General features: G+C 45.1%; 1 protein-coding gene across 1 annotated transcript in view; it reads left to right on the top strand.

The window, feature by feature from the left end:
• The first annotated feature begins 580 nt into the window (after window positions 1-580).
• The window catches only part of CHST13 (carbohydrate sulfotransferase 13), a 75952-nt gene continuing 57590 nt past the window's right edge, over window positions 581-18942 (top strand). Inside the window, exon 1 of the mRNA XM_082264869.1 lies at window positions 581-868. Within this exon, the coding sequence (XP_082120995.1) occupies window positions 781-868 (88 nt within the window). The 5' untranslated portion in view covers window positions 581-780. The remainder of the gene's footprint in view (window positions 869-18942) is intronic.

The following is an 18942-nucleotide window of genomic DNA, read 5'->3' on the forward strand; positions in this document are numbered from 1 at the left end:
CATAAAAAAATTGCAACGATCGGCATTTTATCCCCTGTGATAAAAAATGTATAATGTTTGAGGGTTGTAAGTAATTTTATAGCAAAAAATACTGATTTAAACTGAAAAAAAAAAGTGCTAGAAAAATCCTGGTCTTCAAGTGGTTAATACATGGTAATCGCTGAGTGACAGATCACTTTAAAAATGTCCCCGATGGCGACTTTCTTAGCAACAAATTGCTGTAAAACTGTAAAAAAAATAAAAAATGAGGGGGGTGGGGGGTAATCGCTGCAAAAAAAAAAAACCCACCCATGTGTCATCAGCCATACTGCGCAGATCCAACCTCTTTGTTTAGATCCATGGTCATTGTATAATGTCTGTTTGTCAATATTTACACTTCCACAAGAGATCAGTAAACAATGTAAACTTTACAGATGATACAATGTTTCAGAACTTTTCTGAAGGACATAAAAAGAAGAAGCTGGATTGTTCCATGCTGCAATCAGGGGGGGGGGGGGGGATCAGCCAGCAGGGGGGGCTCCTCTACAATAACTTCTATAGCTGGAGTTTACCTATTGCTGTGGAATGGGCTGAAGATCAGTCTTGTTGGAAGTGGGGGATGAATTGGGTGTTGCTGAGTGACGTTGGAGGTTTGTCCTCCCCTCTCAGGAGGGGTGGGGGTGGGTGGTACAGTCCTGTGTGGGTCCCCTGGCTGTGCAGGGAGAGCTGATAGTGAGTTGGCTGGGCTCTCAGCACACACTCCATGGGCAATGATCACCCAGGGCTGGCCCCCTGCACAGCATGAGGAAGAACAAGGTCATGGTGCTGGCTACTTGCCTGGGCTCCTTCATCCTGGTCATCTTCTACTTCCAGAGCAGCCTCAGCTCAGGTAAGTGGCTCTGCACACTTTACTCCCCTCTACTGAGCATTGAGGGTTAATGGAGAGACCCTGGAGAGGACTTTGTGTATGGTAGACCCAAGGTGTGTGCCCCCCCCCATTGTAGATCCTACACATTGCAAGGATTGTGACCCCCCCCCCCCCATTGTAGATCCTAGACCCTACAAATTGCAAGGATTGTGCCCCCCCCCCCACAACCCCCCCATTGTAGATCCTGCACATTGCTAGGTCTGTGTCCCTTTCCATGCTAGACCTATACATTACAAGGTTTGTGCCCCCCCCCCCTCATTGTAGATCCTACACATTGCAAGGTTTGTGCCCCCCCCCCCCCCCCCAGCCATCCTAGATTATTAATATACAGGATGCGTATAGCGCCGACCGTTTGTAAAGCGCTTTACAACGTGAGGGCAGACCGTATAGTTACAATACAGTAGGAATCAGAGAGCCCTGCTAGCTAGAGCTTAGATCCTATGAATTGCAAGATTTCCCCCCCCCCCCCCAATTCAATCGTAAATCCTACAAATTGCAAGGTCTGTCCAAAGGTCTGTGCCCCCTCCATCGTGTATCCTACATATTGCAAGGTCTGTGCCTCCCCCATCTTAGATCCTACACATTGCAAGGTCTGTGCCCCCCTTCTCCATGTTCGGTCCTACACAATGCAAAGTCTGTCGCCCCCCCCATCGTAGATCCTATACATTGCAAGCTCTGTGCCCCCCCCATCGTAGATCCTATACATTGCAAGCTCTGTGCCCCCCCATCGTAGATCCTACACATTGCAAGCTCTGTGCCCCCCATCGTAGATCCTACACATTGCAAGCTCTGAGCCCCCCTGTCATAGATCCTACACATTGCAAGCTCTGTGCCCCCCACCATAGATCCTTCACACTGCAACATCTGTGCCCCCCACCATAGATCCTACACACTACAAGCTCTGTGCCCCCACTTCACAGATCCCACACATTGCAAGCTTTGTGCCTCCCCCATCGTAGATCCCAAACATTGCAAGCTCTGTGCCCCCCATCGTAGATCGTGCGCATTGCAAGGTCTGTGCCCCCCCTTAGAGATACTATATACTATGCATTGCAAAGTCTGTGCCCCCCCATCGTAGATCCTACACATTGCAAGGTCTGTGCCACCCCCCCCCCCCATCTGAGATCCTACATATTGCAAGGTCTGTGCCCCCCACCATATCGTTGATGCTACACATTACAAGCTCTGCCCACTCCCAACTGAAAAGATTGACATTTAACTTTCCCTTCCTTGTGCATAGCCATGCAATACACAAAGTAACTCATTGATCGTCTACACATTGCAAGGTCTGTGCCCCCCCCCCCATCGTAGAACCTACACATTGCAAGGTCTGTGCCCCCCTCCCATCGTAGAGCCTACACGTTGCAAGGTCTGTGCCCCCCCATCATAGATCGTACACTTTGCAAGGTCTATGCCCCCCCTAACGTAGATCCTACACATTGCAAGGTCTGCCCACTCCCAACTCAATAAATTCACGTTAAACTTTTCCTTCTTTGTGCAAAGCCATGCAATACACAAAGTAACTCATTGATCGTCTGCTGGTGTACACCCCGAATTTAATCGATCCTTTTAATGGTGGCCAAGAATAGATTTTGATCAAAGTATATCAATTGGCCAAGGCAGAAATTTATTGACTGTTTTCCACTGATTTGCAACAATGAGATACTTTGTTCATGAATACGAATGTATTTTCATCACATTGTAACATTCGTTGGTGGACACAGAGGTGCGATTGATAACCTAAGTTTGCAAGTTATTATCCTGTTTTAACTATCGATCAATATCCCCTTCCCCGTGTGTGTGGATGCCGGGTATTTATTCCTGTCAGGAGAGAGCGATCAGAGAGGAAATCTATCATTCATTGAAGCGTGTATGTCCACCATTAGAGTCCATTGAGATTGATCATAGTTATGGTGGACGTACACTCTTCACTTTTAATTATCCGATTGATGTAGGATCAAAATGAAACAATCAGATTTGGAAACTGATCCAATAGTGGCCATACACAAAATGTTTTTATATACAATCTTCTTATCAATGGAGTAAAAGCTCAATCAGAAGATCATTTCATGCTCCATACACTTGGCAATCATATTGCATTATCTACTTTTCTACAATTGGATTTTCCATCCAGACCCAACAATTTTTCATAGATTCTATGAAAACCTTGTGGAATCGAACAATCAGGTTGAAACGTGTGTCGGCAGTATTAGGAGGAGGGGGGGAGGGAGGGGTTCATAGAGTTGGAGAACTTCATCAGGTCAACCCCATAATCTCCCCAATCCAACAATTGATTTCCAGGGTTTATTATTGTTAAACCGGATTTATATAGCGCCAACAGTTTGCGCAGAGCTTTACAATATAAAAGGAGACCGTACAGCTACAATACAATTCAATTTTCTCCAGTCAGGCACTGATGTTGGATGAGAAGGCCTAGCTCACAGTCTCCGATCAAATCCATCTGGTTGAGGTCAGGACTCTGTGCAGGCCAGTCAAGTTCCTCCACCCCAAACTTGCTCATCCATGTCTCTGTGGACCTTGCTTTGTGCACTGGTGTGCAGTCATGTTGGAACAGGAAGGGGCCATCCCCAAACTGTTCCCACAAAGTTGGGAGCATGAAATTGTCCAAAATGTCTTGGTATTCTGACACCCTTCACTGGAACTAAGGGGTCAAGCCTAACCCCTGAAAAGCAACCCCACATCATAATCCCCCCTCCATCAAATGATTTGGACCAGTGCACAAAGCAAGGTCCAATTCTGGCCTTCTCATCCAACATCAGTGCCTGACCTCACAAATGTGCTTCTGGAAGAATGGTCAAACATTCCCATAGACACACTCCTAAACCTTGTGGACAGCCTTCCCAGAAGAGTTGATGCTGTTATGGATGCAAAAGGTGGGCCAACTCAGTATTGAACCCTACAGACTAAGGCCCCTTTCACACATGCGGACCATTCAGATCCGCCTGTCAGTTTTTTAGGCGGATCTGAACGGAAGCCCCTTGCATCTCTATGGGGCAGCGGATGTCAGCGGAGACATGTCCGCTGACATCCGATCCAATCCTGTCCGTCAAATCCGGACGGATGGAAACCCTATTTTTCATCCGTCTGGCGATTTGGATCGGATGATAATGGACAGGCAGTCCGCTCTCATCCGATTCCCCCATAGAGGACAGCGGGGAACTGACAGCTCCGTTTCTGCACACACACATCCGCCTGCTCAGAGGGGGATTGGCGGATCAATCCCCCGCTGAGAAAAACAGAGTCTGCCGACGGAGCGGACATTGTGAAAGGGGACTAAGACTGTGATGCCATTAAAGTTCATGTGTGTAAAGGCAGGCGTCCCAATACTTTTGGCACTATAGTGTATAATAAGCGTAAAGCGTATATGCTGCCCATTCACTGATCGAGCTCCCGAAGAATCGTCCAAGACACCCTATGTGGATGGCTCTGTTGGCATCACTCTGCCTGACAACCTTCGACTGAAAAAAATCAAAGGAGTCGAGTGATAAATTGTCTGTTGAACAGCATCTGCATTCAGTTGTATGCCAGCTGCAGCAGCAGATCCATCCATCCATGCTGTATAGCGTAGAAGAAGGAATCTGTTTGTGTTTTTTTTTTTTTTTTTTTCCGTTCAGTCTGAAAAATCTACATGTGTATACTTTCCGCAATAAAGTGGATCTAAGCACCACAAACCAAAAACTATTTAATTCAGTTTTTATATTTAAAGCAAATGCCCTCATCCATCCATGTTTCCATGCTTTATTTTGTTCAGAAATCACTTTGAAAAACAACCCCTTAACATTTCTGGCTGTGGCCATCTTGAGTAAGGCCAAATGATTCATGTAGTATTTACTTCCTGGAATCCATCTGCCCTTAACTCAAGCATGCATGCAGGAGAGTGTGCTTAGCTGAAAAAAAAAACCCTCCTGAAGGCTTCTGGGATGTATGACCTCATTTGTCTATGCAAAAACCAGCAAGAAACTGAAATAAATGTAGAAAAAATAGTTTAAAACAAGCAAATAGAATATACTTTCCTGTCTATTTAGTAATGCTAGCAGCATGAGGATTAAAAATAATCAATGCTGATTGGGAGAGTGAAGTTCCTCTCGGTGGCTAATGAGGCACAATACTCTACTAATCAGGCTTCATGCACACTGGGGCTCTTCTAAAACCCCAGGAGAAAAGCGGCTGCAAAAATGCTCCTAAACCGTGTTTTTATTTATTTATTTTTTTTAACGCATTGGGCCTTATTAATTTCATTGGCCAGAATATTAATTTTTTTCTGGCCATTAAAATGGAAAAATGCCTAAGTGTTAGATCAGTGCTAAAAATATGCACTGTCACTGTACTAATGACACTGGCAGGGAAGGGGTTAAACATCAGGGGCGATCAAAGGGTTAACTGTGTGACTAGCCAGTGTTTTTGTGTGTACTATATGTGCTGCTTTCACTAGGGAAAGTGATGGATTTTATTCCCTGCTTTACAGGGACAGAAAATCCATCACATCCCTGCTGACAAAACAGAGTTCTGCCTTGTTTACATAGACAGAGCTCCATCCTGTGCCTCTCCTTAATGATCAGCGGGTGCCGGCGGACATCCATTGGATGTCTTCTTCTGATCATCTTCTACTCTGACTAATTACAAGAGAAGCAACGCTCGCCTCCTACCAGGAGGTGCAGAAATATATATATGTATGTGTATGTATGTATGTATATATATATATATATATATATATATATATGTATATATATATGTATATATGTGTGTGTGTGTCATTCTCAAAACTTTTGGTAAGGGCTGTACTGATGCCTAAGGGATTTCTCGGTTTCCAGTGATGGAATTTCTTCTATACAAGAGCTTTTTGACTTCTCTATGGTGACACGTGCTCTGGTAAGCAAATGATTTATACCAGGGGAGGGGACATGTGGTGGTATCCATAACCCCCCCTATGCATGTTTCATCATTAATGGGGACACGGATATCCTATAGGTGGAATTCTGCATTTGACTGCTTTTGTGGTGGACTTTAATCTGTAAAGACTTTGTCTGTTTATGTACGCTTTCTATATATTTTGCATGTATTCACTTAATGAATACATGCTTGCTGCAGCTTATTCATCGCATATATTACACGGTATCTCACAAAAGTGAGTACACCCCTAACATTTTTTTGTGAATATTTTATTATCTTTTCATGTGACAACACTGAAGAAGTGATACTTTGCTACAATGTAAAGTAGTGAGTGTACAGCTTGTATAAGAGTCGTCTCGCTGTTGATTGAGACTACTATGAACATGTTGTATTTGTTAAGATGAGGAATTTTTTCTCTTTTAAACTGTTTTAACAATTTAATAAAATTTTTTTGGATTTGTCAAATATGTGGTTGATGCTACAGGACCGGTTCTAATAGGAGTGACACAAGTCGCTCCGACTTAGAAAAAGGGTCCTGTACTACTTCGGGGGACCTCGGAGCGACTTGCATAGACTTCCATTATGTGAAGTCCCTGCAAGTCGCTCCGAAGTCGTGGTGCATGGGAATGCACAAGTCGCCCCCGAAGTAGTAAGGAGTCGTGTCGCCCCAGTGTGAACCGACTCTTACAGTGTAAATTTGCTGTCGCCTCAAAATAACTCAGCACACAGCCATTAATGTCTAAACCGCTGGCAACAAAAGTGATTACGTTGGTGGTATGTTTTGGGTCATTGTCATGCTGGAAGACCCATCCACGACCCATCTTCAGGTTCTCCTCTAAGATTTTACAATACATGACCCCATCCATTGTCCCCTTAATGCCGCAAAGTTGGCCTGTACCTTTAGAAGAGAAACCGCCCCAAAGCATTGTGTTTGCACCTCTGTGTTTAACTCTAGGGATGGTGTTCTTGGGGTCATAGTCAGCATTTTTATTCCTCCAAACACGGCGAGTCGAGTTAATGCCAAAGAGCTCAATTTTGGTCTCATCTGACCACAACACTTTCTCCCAATCTTTCTCTGACTTATTTAGATGTTCATTGGCAAACTTCAGACATGCCTGTATATGTGCTTTCTTGATGAGGGGGACCTTGCGGGTGCTGCAGGGTTTCCATCCATGTTGGCGTATTGTGCTGCCAATGGTTTGTTTGGTGACTGTGGTCCCAACTGCCTTGAGATCATTCACAAGTTCCTCCTGTGTAATTCTTGGCTGATCCCTCACTTTTCCCATGATCATCCTTACCGCATGAGGCCAAGTCTTGCATGGAGCTCCAGACTGAGGGTTATTGATGGTTTTGTATTTTCTCCATTTGTGAATAATCGCTCAAACAGTTGTCTTCTTCTCACTAAGCTTCTTGCTGATGGTGGCCCAGTCCAGCCTTCTGCAGGTCAACAACCTTGTCTCTGATGTCCTTTGACACCTATTTGGTGTTGCCCATGATGATGAGGTGTGAATGGAGGAAAGAGATTCTGTGGACAGGTGTATTTCTTACACATAGCGAGTTGTCTTTAGGAGCACCTTCATAAATTGACAGGACTAATCTGTGTAGCACATGAGTACATACTGTAGCCAGTCTGTGGGAGCCAGAATTATTGTTGGTTGGTAGGGGATCAAATACTTATTTTACTCACTGAACTGCAACTCCATTTATAACATTTGTATTGTGGTGTTTTTATTAATTTTTAGTTGATATTCTGTCTTTATCAATTAAAATACACCTATGATAACAATTATAGACCCTCCGTTTATTTGTAAGTGGGCAAACTTACAAAATCTCCAGGGGATCAAATAATTATTTTCCCCCACTGTACATGGGAGGTGGGTGGTATGTAGCACAGACTTGGAAGAATCCCTTCTACAAGAAAACCGACAGCTGGAACAATGTTTGTGCATGTGCTGCTGCTGATGTTTGTCAGTGGTGGCAGCAGAAGGGTTAATCAGCATGTCCCTTATTTAAATGTCTGCCGGGGTATGCAATTTGCTTGGCCACATCTGTCCTGTCCCAAGACAATGATGCTGGATTCCTCTTTTCTGGCCATTATTGAAGACCCAGAGCCAACACTGGGAGCTTGCTGACAAGAGGAGACAGTAGAGTGATGCTGTCCAGTTAGCATCCTGGGGGGAGGCCAGTGACTGAAGTGGATCCCTCAACTGCAATGGAGGAAAGTATTATATCACCCACCTCTGTTATATATATATATATGTATGTGTGTGTGTGTGTGTGTGTGTGTGTGTGTGTGTGTGCCGAACCTGGATCACAATACTGCCTGAGCAGATTTAAATGTTTTTCAAACTTCTTAGCATAGTAATTGTAGGTGTATTTGGCGGTATGTGAGAAAGGTGATAAATCAGCGCAAACTATAAATAAATATAAAGTGCGATACAGCAGCTATACCGACTGTGCTTACCTCCACAAAGTAAAAAATATATTGATAAATAATAGGGTACAGCGCTTAATTAAATGATATACCATCAAATGCCAGTGTATACTCACTGGGTACAGTGCAAAAAATATAAAGTGACTCCGTGTGCAAATACTGGTGCAAATGAATACATAAAGTGCTTACTAGCAATAATAAAGTGACGATGTGCTAAATCGATCACATAAACCATTAAGATAAAAGATGTGTATAAAAAGTAAAGTTTCTTTGGATAATCAATTAACTTTTTATACACATCTTTTATCCTAATGGTTTATGTGATCGATTATAGCACATCGTCACTTTATTATTGCTAGTAAGCACTTTTGTCGTTCATTTGCACTTTTGCACACTGAGTCACTTTATATTTTTTTGCACTGTACCCAGTGAGTATTTGGCGGTCTGTCTTGAGATTTTTTCCTTTTTTTTTATTTGATTTTTTTTTTTTTTTTTTTTTATAGTCCTGTAGCGATCTTTCATTATAAAGTGGCCTGAAGTTCTGTTTTGTCTAAGCTGAAGAAAAGTCCTTTTTTAACTTCAGAAACACTGGCAGTTGTGTTTCAGATGATGAAAATCCAAACTTTAAAAGCAGAAGTTTTAAATCTCTATTTCCCCCACAAAAACAAAAAAACAAGTTGTATTTTTTTTTTTTTGCCAAGGGTGTCATGGTCGGTCTAATGACGTTGGGAGTCTTTCCTCTTCTTCGCCAGCTGCAGTGCAGTAATCCGCTGAGCCCAGGTCAGGTGACAGTCTTGAGTCAGAGGAAGTGGGTTGAATGACACCTGCCATCATTCTACCCATAAGTCTGAGGACATCTAGTGTTGGAAAGGTTTAGCTGCAGAGGACGGCTCTGGATTGAAAATGAGATTTGCAGTCAACGTTGCTTTTTTATTTTTTTTTATTTTATCTTTAAGGGCCCATTGACATCAGCGGGTTATGCACTGTAATGCTTTGGGGCAATAAATTGCATTGCTACAAAACTGTGCACAGTTTTTTTTTTTTTTTTCCTTAAAACCCAACCCTAGAAATTTTTTAAGTATCCCTTGCAGTAGAGTTAGAAAGAAGCACTTTAACTTTCCTGATTCTCTGCTCCCCTCTTGCTCCAGTGGTGGATTGTCTCTCAGCAACATTTACCCTCTGTACCCTCTCACCATGTACTTCTGCTCGGGACCCCACATAGGTCATGATGACCGTCAAGACCTTAGAACAGTGATGGTGAACCTTGGCACCTCAGATGTTTCAGAACTACCTTTCCCATGATGCTCATGCACTCTGCAGTGTGGTTGAGCATCATGGGAAAGGTAGTTCCAAAACATCTGGGGTGCCAAGGTTCACCATCATTGGCTTAGAACATTCGCTCTTCAGGAGAAGTTTCTATGGGCCGGGACTGGTCTCACAGTGAGCGAGATCGGGTAAGTATGTATTTTTTTTATAACAAGTCCTCTAGATCTAAACGAGCCATTAACCCTTGCAGCACTGAAATCGATTATTTTCAAGTTTCCCAGAGTTGGGCTTTAATGCCAAGATGCTGCATATAAGCTTCCATGATGGCTAAGGGTTATATCTGAGTGTGTGTTCACAGACAGCTCTCCTCTAGTTATGATCTGGAGCCACCAGGACAGGCTCCCAGTCATGTGACCACTGTGACAGCCAATCACAGTGATCACATAACTGGGATGTCCTACCCTCCCTTACAGTGGTTCTAAAGGTGGAAGTTTTTTTTATTTTATTTTTTTAACATTAAGGTAAAAAACCTTCTGGGTGCATCCCCCCCCCCCCCCCAATGCTTACATGAGCCCCATCTAGATCCAGAGATGTGCCTGAGAGCACCGGCTCTCCCAGGTCTCTCTCTCTCCTCATTGGCTCACACAACAGCAGGAACCATTGGCTCCTGCTGCTGTCAATCATAGCCAATGAGGACAGAGCGGAGGTCGGTGCCTAGCCAAGCTCTGTGTGTCGTTGGACAAGAGGCTTGTTATTGGGGTACTCAACTGGGGGGGGGGGGGGGGGAGTGGCCAAGACTGCCGGGGGGGGGGACCCAAAAAGAAGAGTATCGGGCTGCTCTGTGTAAAACCGTTGCACAGAGCAGGTAAGTATTACATGGTGTGTTGGGTTAGTTTTTTTTTCTTTCCTTTATGATCCCTTTAGGGTCCGGTAAAGAGTGGCAGGAAGGGAATAGTGAAATATCACTAAATTACATTTCATTAATTTCCATGCACCACAGCATGCTGCAATGCGGTGTATGGTGTCACAACATTCTGTGCTACATAAAAACACAGCATGTCCTTCTCCTTTTTCTCACTGCTAACCAACACCGTGTAACTAAAGCAATAGGACATAAGTCAAAGTGCCTTGTTTATGCGTTTGATAGTGTTGGGCAAAAATGCCCTGTGTAGCTCAAAACTTATGAGCCGTCAATGGACAGTTATTTTTATTTCAGGTACTTGTACAGCGCCATCAATGTACACAGCGCTTTACATATATATTATACATTCACATCAGTCCCTGCCCTCAAGGAGCTTACAATCGAATGCCTCGTTTCCACTGAGCGGTGCGGTTTGGTACGGTATGCAATTTTTGCCAAAGTTGTGAATGGTACCCTAATTTCCAAACCGTATCGTACCACTTTTTTGGGACCCTTTTTGTTGGGGTACCAAGCACAATCGTACCGTACCAACAGGGTGGATCTACACTCTGCAGATAGTTGATTGGTTGACAGAGAATCGTCTCTTCCGCCACATGCCAAGAAGCAAGAACAAAATCTGCATTACTTCCTCCATTGTTGTTCAATGTGTAGCTTTCTTTTTTGCGCGAGAAGTCTCTACTTTCCGGCATACACCACGCCTATCGCCACGCCTATCAAGTGTCGTCGATCACTACTTTCCGGCATACACCACGCCTATCGCCACGCCTATCAAGTGAAGTCGATCACTACTTTCCGGCATACACCACGCCTATAGCCACGCTTATCAAGTGACGTCGATCACTACTTCTGGCTACACCACGCCTATCACCACGCCTATCAAGTGACGTCGATCACTACTTTCCGGCATACACCACGCCTATCGCCACGCCTATCAAGTGACGTCGATTACTACTTTCTGGCTACACCACGCCTATCACCACGCCTATCAAGTGACGTCGATCACTACTTTCCGGTATACACCACGCCTTTCACCACGCCTATCAAGTGATGTTGATCACTACTTTCTGGCTACACCACGCCTATCATGTAAGGGTACTGAAACGCAAGCCTGATCAAGGTGTACCGTTCCGAACCCTACTGAACTGTACCGCTCAGTGGAAATGAGGGTTAAGGTCCCTAACTTGCATTCATATACATACTAGGGCCAATTTAGAGAGGAGCCAATTACCTATTGGGAGAACATGCAAACTCAAGGCAGGTAGTACTGTGATTGGGATATGACCCACAACCCGAGTGCTAACCACTTAGCCACTGTGCTGCCCAATAAATTAGTTGTGTGTGTTTTTTTTTTTTTCTAGATTTGTTTTATGGTAATTTACTACCCCAAGAATGTTTGGGGGGGGGGGGGGTCGTATTTACCCATCCAAGTACTAATGATGATGTGATACTTTGCCATCAGTGCCTGCAGGCACATATACCTTACCTCTGTTCCTTTCGCTCTTCAAATGAAGGCTTGAGATCGTCTTGCAGGGAATTTGTACAAGTTGAGAAATATTCAACTGGCTGACCAAACCATTCTCCAACTCCAGACCATTAAAAATGTCTTTAAAGCCTTAGGCCAGCCATACACAGTTTGAATTCCTGTTGAACCGCCTGAGATTCGGACCATTAATGGGCGGGCTGAATGCACCAGGTTGATCGATCAATCAGCTTGGGGTTCAACAAGCCTGTTAGATTCTCTTGCGATTATCACTGTTTTCTTCCCGGGAGCAGGAGGTGGCCTGGCAGGAGGGATTTCAACATCAACACTGTCTGTGTTGATGGAGGAATCAAGCAAATTTCTTTCCTGCAACCTGTGGTTGCAGGACAGAAATTCACTCCATGCATGGCCGGCCTACAGCCATCCATAGATGGGTAGAATTTTGAACATTATTTCGTAGGGGAAAAAAAAAAAGTCCTATTTTTTTTTTTTTTTTTTTTCCTGTTTATTACTGGGGTCAAATCGATGTTTGTTTTTTGACTGCATTTCTAACATTGTGTGTGGTTTTCATTCGAAAATCAAATGTTAAAAGCAAACAAAAATTTTTGATCAACCTTTTAGTGCCGGTTCACACATATGCGATGCGGGAACCCTGCGAATCCACTGCGGGTTCCCGTGTCGCCCTCAACTCACAGGCAGTGTACACTGCCATATGCAAATCGCTGGGGGTGTCAATACAAAGTTAATGACACCCCCAGATCAGTTTGCATATCGCAGTATGGAATGGTATCACCTAGATGTGAACACCCATGCAAACCAATTCTGCTGCGGGCCCAAAAAAGTGTCCTATGCTTGCTGTGTGCGAATACGATGCAAATTCAGCCATACAATCTGTATACAATCTGTGTGGCTGAATTCGCATCGCACAGACATTGCATGTGATTTTCAGAGCAGTGCGCTGCGAATCACATTCAATGTCTGTCATCGCATATATGTGAACCGGGACTTGTGTCATACGGCGACTGTTCATACGGCGTTTCCTAAGAATTTTTGTTAGAAATGTTGTCTATGGCCAGCTTAGGCCTGGTTCACACCTGGTGCGTTTTCAGTTTTGCAGAAACTAACAACAGTCCAAATAACATGATTTCCTACGGGTCACTACACATCTCTGCGTTTTTTCATCGGTACCTTTTTTGGAAAGGGACAGCAACCCTTTTTTTCTCAGATCGCCTTTCAGGACAGCACCTGGAGAGAGCGCAGCTCCACCCAATCCACAGGAAACACTGCAAATAAAAACTCCTCCTCTTCCACCATGCCTCAGTCATTTGTGTTTCCTCCGCCATGGTGGAAGCATTGCAGGAGCTATGTGGAAGGGCTGCACTCTCTCCAGGGGGAGAGAAGGATTTGTTGCCCAGTTTTTGTTTGCTGTTTCAGCATGGAGACCATCCCAGCTCCCCTCCCTGGAGTGTCAAAGGGGGTATGCTCCGGAGCCTCTCACCTCGTTCGCTCAGGGGAGCTGAAACCCATCGGAGGATCCGGTCCGGGCGTCAGAGGTCCGCGCTTCGGCCGGTCGGCGGGCGGGGAGCCGCTTTTGGCATTCGAATCTCCCGCACTTTCGGACTCTGATCCCGGGGACGCGCGGCGTCACTTCCGGTGGACGGGACTTCCGGTGGGGGCGTGGCGGCGTTTGCTTCAACCGCAATACACGCAGGGGTCAGAGGCAGGTCACGAGGTCGGCGCTTCCGGTCCACAGAGGAGGACGCGGGAAGCGGTATTTAAATGGAGAGATCTGCCAGCAAGCTGCGCTTTTCAACAACATGGAGGAAAAGTCTGCAGCGACGGTGGAAGCAGGCACCGCCAGCGCCGGCCAAGCTCAGGTAGGAGAGGTGCAGTGGTGCCTCTTTTTTCTTTACTGTGTGAGCTTTTATTGTGGGGTTTCTTCCTTCCTCCTTTGGAGCCTGCCCTGTAGACTGAGTAACTGTTCCCAGTCTAACAGGATATATATGCATCTGGGAGTCTTTTCTTCTGATCCTTTTTGGTGTGGGTCACGATTTTCTCCCTTGCAAGAAATCACTAGGTGGTGGTTTTCTTTTATAGTGGTTATTGGGCTTTCATGATGGCTTTTTCTTTACTAGGTTAAAGCCACAGTGAAGACAAGAGCCCCAGCATCAAGGAAATGCCCTTCATGCAAGAATCCACTCAGAGATTCCTGGGTGAAGCCACTTTGTAAAGCATGTATTGCTGACCTTGTGAAGGAAGAGTCTAGTCAGCAGAATAATGAATTCATATCTTCATTTAAAGAACTCACAGACACCTTGTCCTCAGTTCGTTCCCTATTATCCAGGACGCCACAAGTTCTATCAGATTCCCAACAAACGGGTGGTACATCTTCCCAGCCGTCTACTTCTAAGTCTGCAGTGGCAAGCGATTCAGAAGATGAGGGGGAGAGTGCTCTCTGTTCCATCAGGGATTCAGAGGAGGAAGAGAAGGAAGAGGTGGCTAGTTCTTCCAGATACAAATTATCCTTGGAAGAGGTTGATGAGTTGCTGAAAGCGATTTACACCATGTTGGAAATCGCAGAAGAAAAGGTGCAAGTTTCACTTCATGACAGAATGTACCAGGGCCTTGAACAGACAAAGCGCAGGGTTTTTCCTGTTCATAAAGTCCTTACGGAATCTATTGAAAAAGAGTGGAAGGACCCAGAGAGGGCCCCTTTTTTCTCTAAATCCCTAAGAAGGAGATTTCCGTTTGAAGAGGATACGGCGCACCTATGGAACAAGAAGCCCAGAGTGGATGCTGCTTTTTCTCAGGTGTCTCGCCGCAAGGATTTGGCGTTCGAGGACATGGGTGTTCTGAAAGACGCCATGGATAAAAGGGCAGATTCTCTCCTTAAAAAGGCTTGGGATTCCTCTACGTCCAGCCTTAAGCCGGCCATGGCCTCCACGGTGGTAGCCAGAAATCTTGAGTGCTGGCTCGAACAACTTAAAGGGCATGTGGAGGCTGGAACAGCAAGGAAAGATCTCCTGGATTCATTTCCGCTGCTCCTAAAGGCAGTAAAATATATGGCCGATGCTTCTGCTGAGTCTATCAAAATGTCTGCCAGGTCAGCAGCCCTCGTCAACTCTGCCAGGAGGGCGGTCTGGTTGAAAACCTGGACAGGTGATTCAGCTTCTAAGGTGAAACTCTGTGGTTTACCTTTTGCCGGTGACTTGCTTTTCGGGCCTGAATTGGAAGCAATTCTTGACAGAACGGCGGATAAGAAGAAAGCCTTTCCATCAAAAAAGAAATCTCCTCCTAAAAAGAGATTTCGTTCTGTTCAACAAACCAACAGAGGTCGTGAACAAGATCAGAGATCAAGATGGACCTCCCATAAAGGCAAAGGGAAAGGTGGAGTCCTCTTTAGACCACCTGACCAGGCCAATAAAAGCAAGTGACAACAGTCTTCCAGTGGGAGGAAGGCTGTTATGGTTCCTCCCACGTTGGGAAGACGTATCCGCAAGCCCCTTTGTGAAGAATATAGTGGCTCAAGGATACAAACTGGAGTTTTCGGAGACACCTCCAAGCAGATTCCATGTTACTCCCCTTCCAAGGGATCCGGAAGAGGCTTCCTCAATGATGTCTCTTTTACAAGAGCTGATTCAACAGGAAGTGATTATCCAAGTCCCCGAGGGGCAACAAGGCCGTGGGTTTTATTCTCAGATCTTTCTAGTGAAAAAACCCTCAGGCAAGTACCGAATGATCCTAAATTTGAAAATCCTAAACAGATCAATTCGGTACAAGCACTTCAGGATGGACACCATTTATTCAGTGACCAAACTGTTGTCCCCAAACTGTTTCATGGCTTCCTTGGATCTGAGGGACGCTTACCTGCACATCCCAATAAATCAGGAGTGCCAGAAATTCCTAAGGCTGGCGGTCAATCTCGGGGAATCGGTCTGGCATCTGCAGTTCAGGGCCCTCCCCTTTGGCCTCTCATCTTCTCCAAGGGTGTTTACCAAGGTAATGGCGGATGCCCTAGAGCCATTAAGGCTGAGGGGTATTTCAATTGTCCCTTACCTAGACGATCTGCTAATTTTTGCAGAGTCCAAGAGCCAGGCGTTGGTACACCTTCAGGAGACTCAGGACCACCTAGAGAGTCTGGGGTGGCTCATGAATTTGGAGAAATCCAGCTTGATTCCATCTCAGCAGATAAAATTTCTGGGATACAGAATAGATTCGGTCCTCCAGAAGGTGTTTCTACCTCAAGAAAAGATCGAGAAGACTCAGAACGCAGTTGCTCGATTACAAACCAATCATCAGGTTACTGTCAGGTCGGCCATGGCAGCTTTGGGCTTACTCACAGCCGCTATCCCTGCAGTACAGTGGGCAAGACTGCATTCCCGTCTTCTCCAGAGAGACGTTCTGCAGAGTTGGTCATACCCGGAACATCTGGAGAAATCCATCAGAATCTCCACGAAAGCAAAGAGATCTCTGTGGTGGTGGAGGAATTCCAGAAATCTGGAAGAAGGTCTGCAATGGACTTTCCAGACGAACAAACGTCTGACGACGGATGCCAGTTCGTGGGGTTGGGGAGCCCACCTGGAAGGCCGGACGATGCAAGGGACATGGTCCAAAGCAGAGTCCAGGAAATCATCCAACTGGCGGGAGTTGAAAGCCATCCTTTTGGGTCTTTGGTCCTTTCAACAGACAGTCAGGGGCCATCATGTGCAAGTTCTGTCGGACAACATGACAGCAGTGGCCTACGTGTCAAAGCAAGGAGGCACAAGAAGCAGACAGCTATCAGATCTGGCAATACAGCTACTCTCCTGGGCGGAGAAAAATCTAGCCTCTCTGACAGCGGTGCATCTGAAGGGGTCACAAAACCTTCTAGCAGATCTGCTGAGCAGGAAAAAGGTGTTGGAATCAGAATGGAGTCTGAATCAAGAAGTATTCATGCAGATCGTGGAAGTCTGGGGTCTTCCCCAAATAGATTTGTTCGCTTGTCAACAGAACACCAAAGTCCAAAGATTCTTTTCCCTACACAGGGAGGATCAGGACTGGGGCTTGGATGCCCTAGCCCATCCATGGGACTTCCGTTTGTCTTACGCGTTCCTTCCATTCCAACTGATTCCGTTGGTTCTCAAGAAGTTCAGGGAAGAAAAGACCAACTTGATTCTGATTACACCTTACTGGCCAAAGAGACCTTGGTTCGCCCTCCTGCTGAATCTTGCCTCAGAACCTCCCTGGAAGCTTCCGTACAGGAGAGATCTTTTGACACAGGGGAACCTAGTGTACCCAGAACTGGACCGCTTACAACTGACAGCGTGGTTACTGAAGAAGACATCTTGAGAGCCAGAGGCCTGTCAGAAAAAGTTATCTCCACCCTTCTCTCCAGCAGGAAGAAGGTGACTAGGGATATTTACTTGAAAGTCTGGAGAAAATACAACTTTTGGTGTTCCAGCAAAAATTTTGAATTAAAAAATTTAATTTCAGTGCTTGAGTTCCTCCATGAGGGAATGGAGAAAGGACTAGCAGCAAGTACTTTAAAGACGCAAGTAGCGGCTCTTTCAGTTTTTTTCGAAAAGACCTTGTCCCAAGAGACTCTAATCATTCGTTTTTTCAAGGCATTAGCCCGCAACAGGCCAATAGCCCTTAAAGTATTTCCCAAATGGGATTTGACCATTGTGTTACAAGGTTTGACTAAGTTTCCTTTTGAACCTTTAAAAGAGGCTTCCCTGAAGAATTTAATTTTGAAGACTATCTTTTTGATAGCAATAACCTCGGCCAGGAGGATCAGTGAGATCCAGGCCCTCTCAATTTCAGACCCTTTTTTGACAATTTTTGCAGATCGAGTAGTCCTAAGAACGGACCCAGCCTTTCTTCCAAAGATTGCTTCATCTTTTCATAGATCACAAGAAATTGTCTTACCAACTTTCTCCTCAACTCCTAGTAATACTCGGGAAGAATCCTTTCATACCTTGGATGTGAGGAGATGCTTACTTCAGTTCCTCCTGGTAACTAAGGAATTTAGAAAGACAAATGCATTATTTGTCATCTTCTCAGGGTCCCGTATAGGAGAAAAAGCATCAAAGAGCACTTTAGGCAAATGGCTCAGATGGGCAATTGAACAGGCTTATGTAGCTCAAGGAGAAGAACCTCCAGAAGGCATCTTGGCGCATTCTACAAGGTCTGTGGCAACCTCATGGGCTGAAAGGGCCGGTGCTTCGCCTGATCAAATCTGCAAGGCAGCTACCTGGTCCAGCTATTCAACCTTTATTAGACATTACAGGTTGGACTTGTTGTCAGCTCAGGATCAAGCCTTCGGCAGAAAAGTTCTGCAGGCAGTGGTCCCACCCTAAGTGTAAGTTACTCGCTTATCCTCTCCAGGTGCTGTCCTGAAAGGCGATCTGAGAAAACCTTAGTTACTTACCGGTGACGGTATTTCTAAGAGCCTTTCAGGACAGCAGCAGCTACCCCCCCTTGGTTTTGTTTATAATATAATTTGTAAATGTTTAACCTGTGGTAGTTTATGTTTTCCAGCATGTCGGAGGCTACTATATGACTGAGGCATGGTGGAAGAGGAGGAGTTTTTATTTGCAGTGTTTCCTGTGGATTGGGTGGAGCTGCGCTCTCTCCAGGTGCTGTCCTGAAAGGCTCTTAGAAATACCGTCACCGGTAAGTAACTAAGGTTTTTTTTTTTTTTTTTTTTCCCCCCCACAGCAAGTTGCGTTTTTTTGTTCCATTGACTTCAATAGATAAAAAAACAAAACGTGTTTAATATAAAAACTTTGCTGATTTCTCCCGCAAGACAACAGACACCTCCCAAATAAAAAGCATCAAAAATGCACTCAAAATGTGTGGGGGAAAAAAAAACCTGCAAAATGAACCAGGAAAACCCATCAACCGCAACCTGTATAGGTGTGAACCAGGCCTTCCAAAGTAGTGATTGACTGACTTATATTGTTTTTTTCATTGCCAATACCGACATTTTGGTCAAAGCGTATCGGTCGATATGGGCCGATATTTTCATACATTTAAAAAAA

This window comes from Pelophylax lessonae, assembly GCF_965119305.1.
Source record: "Pelophylax lessonae genome assembly, chromosome: 8".
NCBI lineage: Eukaryota > Metazoa > Chordata > Amphibia > Anura > Ranidae > Pelophylax > Pelophylax lessonae.